At 36.3% G+C, this 11,494-nt stretch overlaps 1 protein-coding gene across 1 annotated transcript; it reads left to right on the forward strand.

The window, feature by feature from the left end:
- Positions 1-4,762: 4,762 nt before the first annotated feature.
- Positions 4,763-11,426, forward strand: LOC124639815 (luciferin 4-monooxygenase-like). The gene is made up of 12 exons (XM_047177297.1): positions 4,763-4,919; positions 6,198-6,361; positions 6,821-7,028; positions 7,549-7,741; positions 8,042-8,164; positions 8,584-8,758; positions 9,247-9,378; positions 9,470-9,598; positions 9,962-10,045; positions 10,295-10,441; positions 10,725-10,890; positions 11,221-11,426. The coding sequence occupies exons 2-12, from the start codon at positions 6,212-6,214 to the stop codon at positions 11,346-11,348; spliced, it is 1,635 nt and encodes a 544-aa protein (XP_047033253.1). The 5' UTR covers positions 4,763-4,919; positions 6,198-6,211; the 3' UTR covers positions 11,349-11,426.
- Positions 11,427-11,494: the final 68 nt, after the last annotated feature.

Consider the following 11,494-nt stretch of genomic DNA (forward strand, 5'->3'; position numbering starts at 1 on the left):
GATCCACGTGTAAAATATTTAAATCTGCATCTGTTATCTGAAAAAGAAATAAATTACAATGACTCTATTATACCTAATTATAATTGATTACAACATTGAAATCCATTTTACCAATTGCACATTTCTTGCATGGTAGCCTTTGCGGCAGTAAAACCGTTCTTCGTTCTCTGCTGGTCTCTTCATTGCCACCAGAGTGCCATCAATACAGCCTATGGTGGCTGGAAACCCAAACCTTTTGTAGAACCTGTAATTTACAATAATCACTAACATGATCAACTGTAAAAATAAAAGGGTCAGTTTAATTATAATAATATTAAAATTATATTATATCTAGGTACTAACCTTTCTTTTAAAATTTGCCTTTCTTGCTGATTTTGAGGAAACCTTATATATTTTTTTACTACGGCCGGATTGTTCAGAGCTTCCACTACTTCATTTATGCAACGAGATGCAGACGGTTGCGATAAATAAGTTCTGATGCCCTCTTTAATAACCTTCTGGTAACTGCCACTAGCCAAGAATGATAAAGTACATAGTATCTGTACTTTTGACTTAGTTTATGAAAAAAAAATCGGTAAAAAAACTTTTAAGTTAAACGGTTTTATCTTATGTGCACTGAAAACTAGAAAATAAAAAATAGTTACTTACCTGTCAACCTACGTAGGTGGTCCCGGTCATATTAGACTAAAATAAAAACGTGGGGCCCATTAACTATTGCTGTAGTACTCTCTTCTAAAGGTATAATAGGTGTGGATTGCATCGACTTACTATAATTGTAACTGGAGATTTTGACAATCAATAATTAATAATAGAAAATACACATACCTTTCATTAGTTTTCTCTTTATAACGATCCGAAACCGCAACAAAATATTTAAGTACTTTTACGAGTGTTTGTTCTTGACAACTCACAGAAATGACAGATAGTCTATGGATGAACACCGTTACCAGTCGGTAACGTAAACTACCCAATTAAAAAAAAACAAAACTATGATCAGAAATCAGAATAAAAGGACCCCCCTTTTATTCTGATTTGATCATGTCTCCCAACTGCCCATCTCTCCCCTACCTCCCCTATAGATAGACAGATTTTGACAAATCTGTCAAAATCTCGACTTTGATTTAGTTCAACTTGTCAACACGCTCGATAGTGAAGCGCTAGTGTAGTTTGACAATGTCAATCACGAAACTTTAAGGTAGAATTCCGTGGGTCGCGATTGTCGCAGCCGCGCGCGACAAAAGTCAACCTATGAAAATGTATGGCACCGCTGCCGAGGGCTGCGACAGTCGCGCGCGGACGACGAATTTCGTGAGCCGCTCGCGGCCGTACGCTTCTCAACATGGTCTAGCGCTTAATAACATCTATAGAATTTTAGTAAAACCAGAATTAAATTTTTGACAATGCCGCGAGCAGCTTACGAAATTCGTCGGCCGCGCGCGACTGTCACGGGCCTCGACAACGGTGCCATACATTTTCAAAGGTTGACTATTGTCGCGTCCACGGAATTCTACCTTTAGATCGAAGTCGAAGTGAGAGTGATGTCGAAGTGAGTTGTTATATTTTATAGAATCGACATGCTGTTTCATTGACAAGATAAGATATAGAACTATAGAACTATAGAACTATACTATACTAACTAGTTCGGCCATTCAGAGAATGCGTTCCTGACACGTCGCGATTGAACTGACGACGTAATAACATTCATTGATTATTGATATAATAATGTTGTTTTAATGCTCCTCAATTGTTAAAACGGTAAACAACCAGCAAAAATATTTTTATCGTAACTGCAACGCCATTGCAAAGTTACGTCGTCAGTTCAATCGCGACGTGTCAGGAACGCATTCTCTGAATGGCCGAACTATAATTGCGCTTGTAGAGGGCTACTAATCAGTAATAATAAGAGCCCCCCACAAGCAGACTTAAATGTTGGTCTGATACCGGCTGGTTGGTCATAACAACAACTAGGGTTGTTGTTATGAGCGTACTACCTCTTTATAATGATTTACGAGTCATTTTTTAGTCGCAGTTTGCAGTTACCGGGATCTCTTAATATGTATATATTTCTTAATGTTTTGGGTACCCATGGAGACCACGGTAGTCATTGGTCTCCATTGGTACCAGCAAGCGCAGCGTATGGCTGAGATGATGACGATGATGAATGTTTTAATTCCTTTGAACGTGTGAAAACTTCTCTTAGAAGTTGAATAATCAATACCATGGAATACTTAATTCCGAGGTTGATAATTCATATTTTTTTAAGGAACTTGGGACGTGTAATGTTTATCAGTGAAGACACAAACAGATAGTCATATCGAGTTCTTATATAATATATATATTTAAGAAGATAAAAAAGATTGTCTGTCATGATGACGAAGCAGACTAATTAGTTTATACACGATGACGTATTAATTACGATCACTAGCATACTGTTACAGCCTTTTTATCGTCCCACTGCTGGGCACAGGCCTCCTCTCACACGGAGAAGGCTTGAGCGTTAATTACCACGCTTGCTCTATGCGGGTTGGTGATTTCAGACTATACAGACTACTAATACTAGAATACTATTACATACTAAGTCCAGGTTTCCTCAAGATGTTTTCCTTCACCTTTTTATCAGCCATTGGTGTCCAAGATATAATTAGTGTCTGTGTCTGATTACTAGCATGTACACAAATATTATATGCCTACTAGCCGCTGCTAGTGGTTTCACTCGCTTCCTAAGAAAACTACTTCCCGTATCCGGATAAAAAGTATTATCCAGTAATTTTTGCGCAAAAAGGAATCCCATCACTTTTTTTTATTATAGAAGGTATTTTCCATTGTTTTTTACTATCTATATCGCCGGATAAATAACCACAAAGGACTTATGATTTGGTGTTTTTATACGACTAGTCCAAAGTCCAAAGTTCGGTACTTATCCGAAAGTGTACGGACCAAAGGTCTTTCTAATCTTTCTATTTATATAAGTATCTAAAATAAAAATAAATATGTAACAATTTTCCTAAATATTAGGTACATCAGTTTGCTATATGATGATATTGATATAACTTTTTTAACTAATATTATAAAGAGGATTCGATTATTAATTATTATAAATAAGAAAGTAACTCTGTATGTCTGTCTGTTACGCTTTCACGTCTAAACCACTGAACTGATTTTAATAAAATTTGGTACAGAGGTAAACCAACCATGAGAAAGAACATAGGACAGTGTTTATCCCGAACTTTTGGAGAGATCTCTTGGAAACGCGAACTCGACGCGGGCGAAGCCGCGGGTGGAAGCTAGTATACTATATATTAACGGAATACTATGTGCCTATAACATGTACTCATGCCTATGTATGTTAACCTATACCTGTGTGACATATAGGAAGATACAGGTTGCATTATAATATTTAATATTAAATAGTAAAATAGTTATTATCAAAACCTCCAGTTAATTATTATCTATTAGATAATACTGAACACAATAGATTGATAAGGTATATATATATACATATTTCCGTATAGAACAAGTTATTAATTTATCTACTTGTCTCATAACTAATAATAAATCTTATACGTGTTTGTGTCAGTAAAATAACCTCAGGAACTACAAAAAAAAATGTGGAATGGAATTTTTAGTTAGATTAAATTATAGCAAAGGTTGTAATAGTTTTACTAAGGGTATAAATACAATACAAACAGTACAAGAAATAAAGAAAATCTAGAGACTTTCGTATTAAAAAAAACGAAAATATTTTTAAAGAACGATTTCATATTGAAAGGCTATGTAGAGTGCTGCATATGCAAAAACAAGAAAAAATATTACTTATTTATGATTAAGTAAAAGTATTTTTTTTTTGACAAATAATAACTATTCTATTTTTTTGTATTTATTTACATAGTTATTTACAGAACTACAAATATATTTACAATAGAAATTTTAACTACTAAAAAGCGTAAAAAAATTCGTCCCCATCGCTGTCGACTGGGAGCGTGACCAAAAGGCTGGCAGCATTACCTCGTTGGATCGCCATGCTGATCCTTTGTCCGAGATAATAGCCAGCCTTTTGGTCACGAGAAGCGCTATAAAATGAAATTACATATTTTAATTGTCTTTTGATTTTATCTAAAACACGTCAAAAAATGCACACGGTTCATGATGATGCTATTATATTGTTTTTATCTTTGGTAAGACAAATAATCTCCAAATATTAATTATATAATCAGAATCTGTCATCTTTACTAACATTACACAATTTTTAGTTTCTGTACGAAACTCAAAAACTGCTAGGCCGATTATCAAATACCTTTATGGGATATCACAAATGACCCCTCCCGCTGTGGGCGCAGTGTGAGGGAGTGTCAGACTCTTACTGAATAAAACCCATGATGTATAAACCCACAGCCTCAGCAGCTTCATCTTCCTTAGTATTATATTATGTTATGCCCCCAGCGGGGCAGAATAGAGCCAAGGCCTGCCGGGGCTGCAGGATTGTTCGAAAGACCCTGGTACGTAAAAGGCTTAAGAAGGAACATGACAGGTTTTAATCAGTGAGTCTGACACGCCCTCACTGATTTTCTATAAAAAAGTAGCACTAAAGTTTGCTATAATTATAGCTCATCCTTTATCGAATAATTGAAATTTTCCCTCACTAAGCGGGTGAATCTACGGACAAACACTAGTTTATGTATTACATATCTAAGTAGATAAACAGAGTAATAGGTACTGAGCGTAAAACGTCTATTATAAATACATTGTACAAGGCCGGTTTACATACTACAGTCGCGTTTGAAATCTCAAGTGTGTTGAACATTATTTAGTTTGTGTTTTACAGTTAACAAACAAATAGAGGTAGATAATTTAGTGAGCAATTTTAATTATATGTAACGTGTTGAAATAATTGAAGATCTTGTTCATTTGTGTTTTAAATTGTAAGTATATAAGCATTGTTTTCATTTATTCAAGTTTTTTTGTTTTTTTAGTGGATTTAAAATAATTTATTTAAGTAGGTTGGTATACTCGAATTTAACGGTGCTTAATTGAAAGTTTTGAATTTTTAATTGATAACATTTTTTCTCGTATTTATTTTTTCTTTTACAACGCTCGCAATTTTGATTTGAACAAAAGATTAAAAAAGTATTTTTAACAAATATTTTAAATGCTACGCAGTAATGTCCTAAAAGGGATCAGAATAATGGTTTATTATTTGACCAAAGTTTACGATACGATAGTAATCCGATAAACTAAAATCCACTGTCTAGTTAGGTACCATAAATTCAATCATAGAACTATCAAAGATAGAACCTAATATAATATATACAACATGTAACTTAATTAACGCACATCCTGAAATTAGTTTGTTCAGAATCGTTTGTGAATCGATTTATATCACTTTTAATATAGGTAATTTTTTATCCCAAAAATATTTAAAACTACGGAAATTATTGTCATATTAACCCTGTACAGTCAAAACAAATTCAAATAGACCGTAACTCAAAGTAATAAGACTTCGTGTATTGTCGGCTTTTTCCGTAGTTTCGTTATGTTGTGTCGAGTCGAGCGGCGCGTGGCGCGATATTTGCGTGCGTATTTGCGGGCGTATGACCAAAAAGTTTTCTAAGAATTGGTGTAACTAATTAAGTAAATAACAAAGCATATACATGTTAAATTAAAAATTCAGTGTATGTATTATGATTATAACATAATATTCTAATTGGGGTGTTTGAGGGTGTGCGTTAATTACGTTACATGTTGTATATAAGAATACTTACTTTAAAAGTTAGATTTTTATATCTTCGTAAGACTATACTTTTTGTAGGTAGGTAGATGTAAATAAAATTGTATCTACATAAACACCTGTTATTAATTACCAAATCGGGAGTAGATCAAAAATTGATTTGACAGAATTAAGATCTCAAATAATCACATCAAATATTTTTTTGGAGAAAAACCCTCCATTGATAAACCAACATAGGTAGCAAGGTATGTACATAGTAGGTTCGATATCTAATATTTAGTTTCTCCTTTTCTTTAATTTACACTCACGAAGTCACTATTATTGTAATCTGTGATAAAACTGGGTATAGTGAACAATGTGTGTGTGTTACGCTGTTAAAAACAAATTCTGGAGATTCTCGCCAAACTATTGGTCTTAAAAAATTAACAGACTACCCAAAAAGCAGAAATCAATCATTTCATTATTCTTTCAGAAATACACGCGACCATGGCTCGACGCGCGTACGACGCAATTCACTTATACATGAGCGAGATCACATCTCGTTTAGTGGCGAAGACCGGGATCCCGTCAGACAGATACCATATTGGCAAGCTGTTCCTGCAATCCTTGAAAGAAGCTCCCGACTTTGTGTCGCAGGTATGAAGATGATTTTCAAAATTACTAGGACATAGCTTTTGTTTAATATACCAATCATACATTAGTTCATAATAATCTTAATTCCCCAATTAAGGACCTCGTGGTTAAATGACATTAATAAAGTTAAGCGACGCTTGTTGCGATTGGTCCGTTAATAGTTTGAAAGAAAGAAAGAAAGAAACATTTATTTGCTTAAAACATAGGTGGTACCAGTAGTTGAGCATCTTGTCATGAGGAATTGTTGGGTCCCGACTAAATATTGAACATCAGTAGCAGTCGTTACGCGTAATTTAGATGTGTGAGTGGGTTGTAGAAGTCAGATAGGCAGTCGCGGCAGTGACGTAAAACGCTGGTACTCAGCTGCATCCACTTTGATTGTAATGCCAATTAAAGTGGTAGGGGAAAAGTAGACAGATGAGATAGAGCTTAGTTCCCTACAGTGAAGACTTAATATTTCAGATCGATGGAGGCACAGGAGAATCAGAAACCAACGGCTCAGTGTTAGACAGGAGCATCCGCTGCGCCATCTCTCTCTCTGCGCTGGGTCTGAAGAAGGGAGATGTCATGGTGCTCATGGGACCGAATCACTTGAACTACTGCATACCACATAATGCAGCTCTGTTCCTTGGTATCATGGTGGCTTGTATTGACGACACCTTGAATGTCAGTAAGTAGTATTTTACTTTAAACTTCTGCCCGTGATTTCACCCGCGTCTTAAAAGACTTTTTCTCAGGAAGGTCCGTCTTCAGAATACCCACCTATCTCAATGCCACATCTCGATCGGTTTAGTCGTTTGAGCGTGAAAGCGTTAATACAGACAGACAGTTATTTTCTCATTAATGATTGTTGAATCTTATCAACCAGATAGATGTTGCTACACCAAATTATTACTTTTAAAGTGGTCTTATGCTCATATCTTTATAGTTGTTAAAGATTTCAATGAGTAGCAGATATTTGTGGATAATTATGTATTACCTACAATACAAAAATATAGTATGTTAGTATTCTATGCTCACCGGGATGGTATTTGAACTTCTTTAACAGTCTCTATGGACAGTCAGTAGTCAGAAAGTCTTGTCTGGGTAACTGCGTTGAGGAGCTCAAATAGGCTATCGCCCCATGTAAAACACCGGTACCCAACTGCTGCGCTGACTAACATTTACTTCAACTTGACTTGGCTTTTCAGATGAACTGCAACAACTATTTCACACGAATCGTCCAAAAATAATTTTTGGTCAAAATAAGAGGACGTCGGATATTGAAAAAGCAGTAGACCTGGCTGGAATAGAAGCCAAGATTGTGACCTTCGACGAGGGTGACAAACATACAACACTGGCTATGTTGGAGGTGACAAATAAGAAGGCGATAGAAGATTTCAAGTAAGTGTAAATACACTCTAATTCTAGTTTTCTATTTAGAAAACTCATGGTTTAGAGTTGCAAATAATAAGCCGATTCTTTGTGATTATAAATCAGTATGAAAATGAACGCACATAACAAAGATCAGGTATTTAACTGGTATCAGAACTACTGAAAATTTTGATTGGAATCAAGATTTTTGTGCCAACCATGGCACCAGGCTAGCTGTCGGTACTCTTAATGTACATATAGATCACATAAACATAAGGTGTTAGTTACCTATTTATTGAATAATGTAATTTAAAAACGTGTAATTTTCAGGGCAACAGACTTTGACCCAGAAGAAACGGTAGCTTACCTGACATCAACCAGCGGCACCACAGGAGTGCCCAAGACTGCCATGCTGACACACAAGAATATTATTACTGGCATGCCTTACATATGGTAAGCAACATTACACATATTAAAGAAGGTACGAACAGGCTATGGAACTGCTTTGAACAACATTAAATTGGACCGAGCTCGGACTAACTGTTTCCCGCAGTTTCACTCACGTCTACTGGAAAATACTTCTAACACTGAAATAATTTTGAAATCGGTCCCGAAGTTCTTGAGATTTGCGAGTCCAAGCAAACAAGCTACTTCCAGCTTTATATAAATGCTAGCTTTTTAAATGAGGAACCTTTATTGGGTAACAGAAACGTACAAGAGATTCCAAAACAATTAATCCTAGTTCGCGCTAAACTAACGGATTTCTCCATCAACCACTATATATAAAGTCTAACTTATCAAAAGAACCCCACCTTGTACAAAATGAGCAAAATCAAAAGCCCAATACATTACTATGTAACAAAACTTTTCAGGACCGTGTTCACCAAGTTCCCGACGCCAACAAAGCTGGTCATTGTGACGTCACCTGGTCAGTGGCTGTCTGCTGGCTTCCACTACCTGTTCTCCCCGATCCTGAGGTACACTCGGCTGCAGACATCATCTCCAGTTACCCCTGAACATTTCGGTGACATGGTTACTAAGTACAGGGTAAGCATCAAAGACCATTATTATCTGACTGAATCATCAGCCTTTTTATCGTCCACAGGCACAGGCCACTTCTTGTACAGAGGAATAATATTACCGTTAATCACCGTGCTTGATCTAGGCGGATTGCCTTTCGCTCCTATTCTGTCTTGCTATCCAGTATATGTACATATACTTAGAAAGTATTTATATAGGTATAACTTACAAAAGTTTCATTAGCACTTGGACCATCCTACAATCGAACCCTCCGTGATTTGTTAAAGAATCTAATTGATAGACATGATATTGATAGACAATATCGTTAAGTTATATCAACGAGCCTTTAAAGATCTCTAACTTATTTACAGGAATGCAATTTCGCAAGTCACATGTCACAAATAATAATCTCTTGCTTTAACAGCAGGCTCATTGACAAGCTGATATTTTACATTATATTGTTCAACTGCATTATGTACTTTAACAGTATCGTAATAAGGTTCTTTCTTCCACAGCCCTCCTACATTGTTATAAGCCCCAATCTGATGACCACGATGATTGCACATGCAAAATGTGACTTCACCTGCTTCGACTGCATCTTCCTCGGAGGCAGCGCTGTGTCTCAGGAACTGATTGATGAAATGAAGGTACCAAAGTTTTTTTGTTTCTTTGTAATGGATAAACTCAATCACTACATGGACGATTTTGGAAGATTACAATTTTAATTTTGTTTTTCAGAGAATTTCGAAAGCAGAACACGTTTACGGAGTATATGGTATGAGCGAGTTGAGTGGTACTGCTGTGCAGCATGACTATGATCCTCTACCAGGCTCTAGTGGAAGACCGATCGGTGCCGTAGAATTGAAGGTAAGTTATTTTTTTTTTTTGTGAGTTAGCTGTGTGAGCTTCTGAAGACCTTTATGTAACAGTGCCACGGCAACTCTTTCGAATAATCGCGCAGCCCGAGTTAAGTACCTCATCTTACACTACGGCTGATATTGCAGTCGTATGTAGGAATGTGAAATGTTCACGCTTGAGTTCCTAATAACAGTATCAATAGGTAGTGTAAGTGACCTGATTTCTAATCTTTACAAGAAATCTATAGTTCTAGAGATCCCACATATACAACGAAAAGTATTCTGCCTACAATTAGATGGGCAAGGACCACGGAGGCAAGGACATACTTCAAGAACTTTGTACTGTACTCAATAAAAACTTTTTCTGCTTCAGATAGTGGACCCCACAACTCTCCAAGTTATAACGGAACCCAACGTCCCAGGAGAACTGTGGGCTAGAGGACCGAGTGTGTTCAAGGTAAAATTTTATTTTTAATCTTTTTTTACGATGGCTATAGATTTAACAAGCTTTAGTGCTAGAGTTATCTCACATCCGCCAGACGCCTACTAAAGTGCATTAATGAAAGAGCCACCAGCTTATCGTAACATAACCTGTTGTGATGGTTTTTGTGTAGCATATTACTTAACTACTTTTGTGAAAGACGGTTAATGCTATATATTACATTTAACTATATATTATCTGTATGCTATATATTATCTCTTTCAGGGATACCATAACAACCCCGAAGCCACAAAAGAGGCGTTAACTGATGACGGCTGGCTCAGATCTGGTGATATCTTCTACAGAGATCACTCATGGAACCTCTTCTTTGTTGAACGATACAAGCTTCTGTTGAAGTACAGAAACCACCAGGTGGGATAATTTATATAAACAAGTTTCTTCATTTCAACTTATGTATAGTAGAGGATTTTATATAGCCACAACAGCAAATAGAAAAGCCATTATCAGAGTTATAGGGTTTATAAATGGGGTTATTCAGAGCATGCTTCTAATCTACAAAGATTGGCAAGAGTTGCTAGATACAATTCAGATAAATTTAAAGTTCTTTGTTAACGAAGCTTTTAGAAGCAATCAAATCACTGAAAAATCAGGTCATGTAAATAAAGTAATAAACAAACAAAATTCCATAATACAGGTATCACCAGTGGAAATCGAGAATGTAATAGCAAAACATCCTGGAGTATTCCAAGTGGCGGTGACCGGGATTCCTGACAAGGAGTGCGGGGACCTCGTGGTGGCGTGCGTTGTGCCCAAACCTGGCTGCAGCCCCACAGCGCAGGAGATCAAGGATCTAGTCAAAGGTAAATAATATAATTATTGCAAATTTATACCAACCCTACGAGCTCGTGTGTGAAAGACAAAGCATACTTTCCGAGATAAAGAAGAAGATGTAATTTTGACATTCGAAAATACGGCTGTTCTTATTTGAAGAAACCAGCCAGCTGCGCAAGGGATATGACAGTACACAAGCATTTGTGCGGACACAAGTGCACTCCCTATTCTTCACTCTCACATCAATCACCGCAACTTCTAGACTCTGAGCTGCTGGGTGAAAATTTAGGACAAACAATTCAGGAGGATGATGATAATTCATGATGCTTCTAGATATCTGACCTTGTATTTTTTTTCAGAATCATTGACAGACACCAAGCAACTGAGAGGAGGAGTGATCTTCTTGAAACAGCTACCTTTGACCAGCTCCTCGAAAACAAATAGGAAGGCACTGAAGGAACTGGCACTTACTTTGCCGAGAGAATAGTATTCTTAGCTAATATAATTGTTAATTGTTATGTAAATAGTGTAAATGAATTATTAAATAAATAATGTTTCTATATGATATTGAATTTTTTTTTCGATGACTGCATGATTTTTCTTTTAACAAGGGGATTCATTATTAGGTACAGT

The sequence above is a fragment of the Helicoverpa zea genome, chromosome 19 (genome assembly GCF_022581195.2).
Source record: "Helicoverpa zea isolate HzStark_Cry1AcR chromosome 19, ilHelZeax1.1, whole genome shotgun sequence".
Taxonomy (NCBI): Eukaryota; Metazoa; Arthropoda; class Insecta; order Lepidoptera; family Noctuidae; genus Helicoverpa; species Helicoverpa zea.

Bases quoted from the DNA above. Each gene is read 5' to 3' on its own strand.
- LOC124639815 (XM_047177297.1), top strand. From the start codon at position 6,212: ATGGCTCGACGCGCGTACGACGCAATTCACTTATACATGAGCGAGATC. The intron at 7,029-7,548 runs GTAAGTAGTATT...TTGGCTTTTCAG, and splicing joins TGACGACACCTTGAATGTCA to ATGAACTGCAACAACTATTT. The intron at 8,165-8,583 runs GTAAGCAACATT...AAAACTTTTCAG, and splicing joins ACTGGCATGCCTTACATATG to GACCGTGTTCACCAAGTTCC.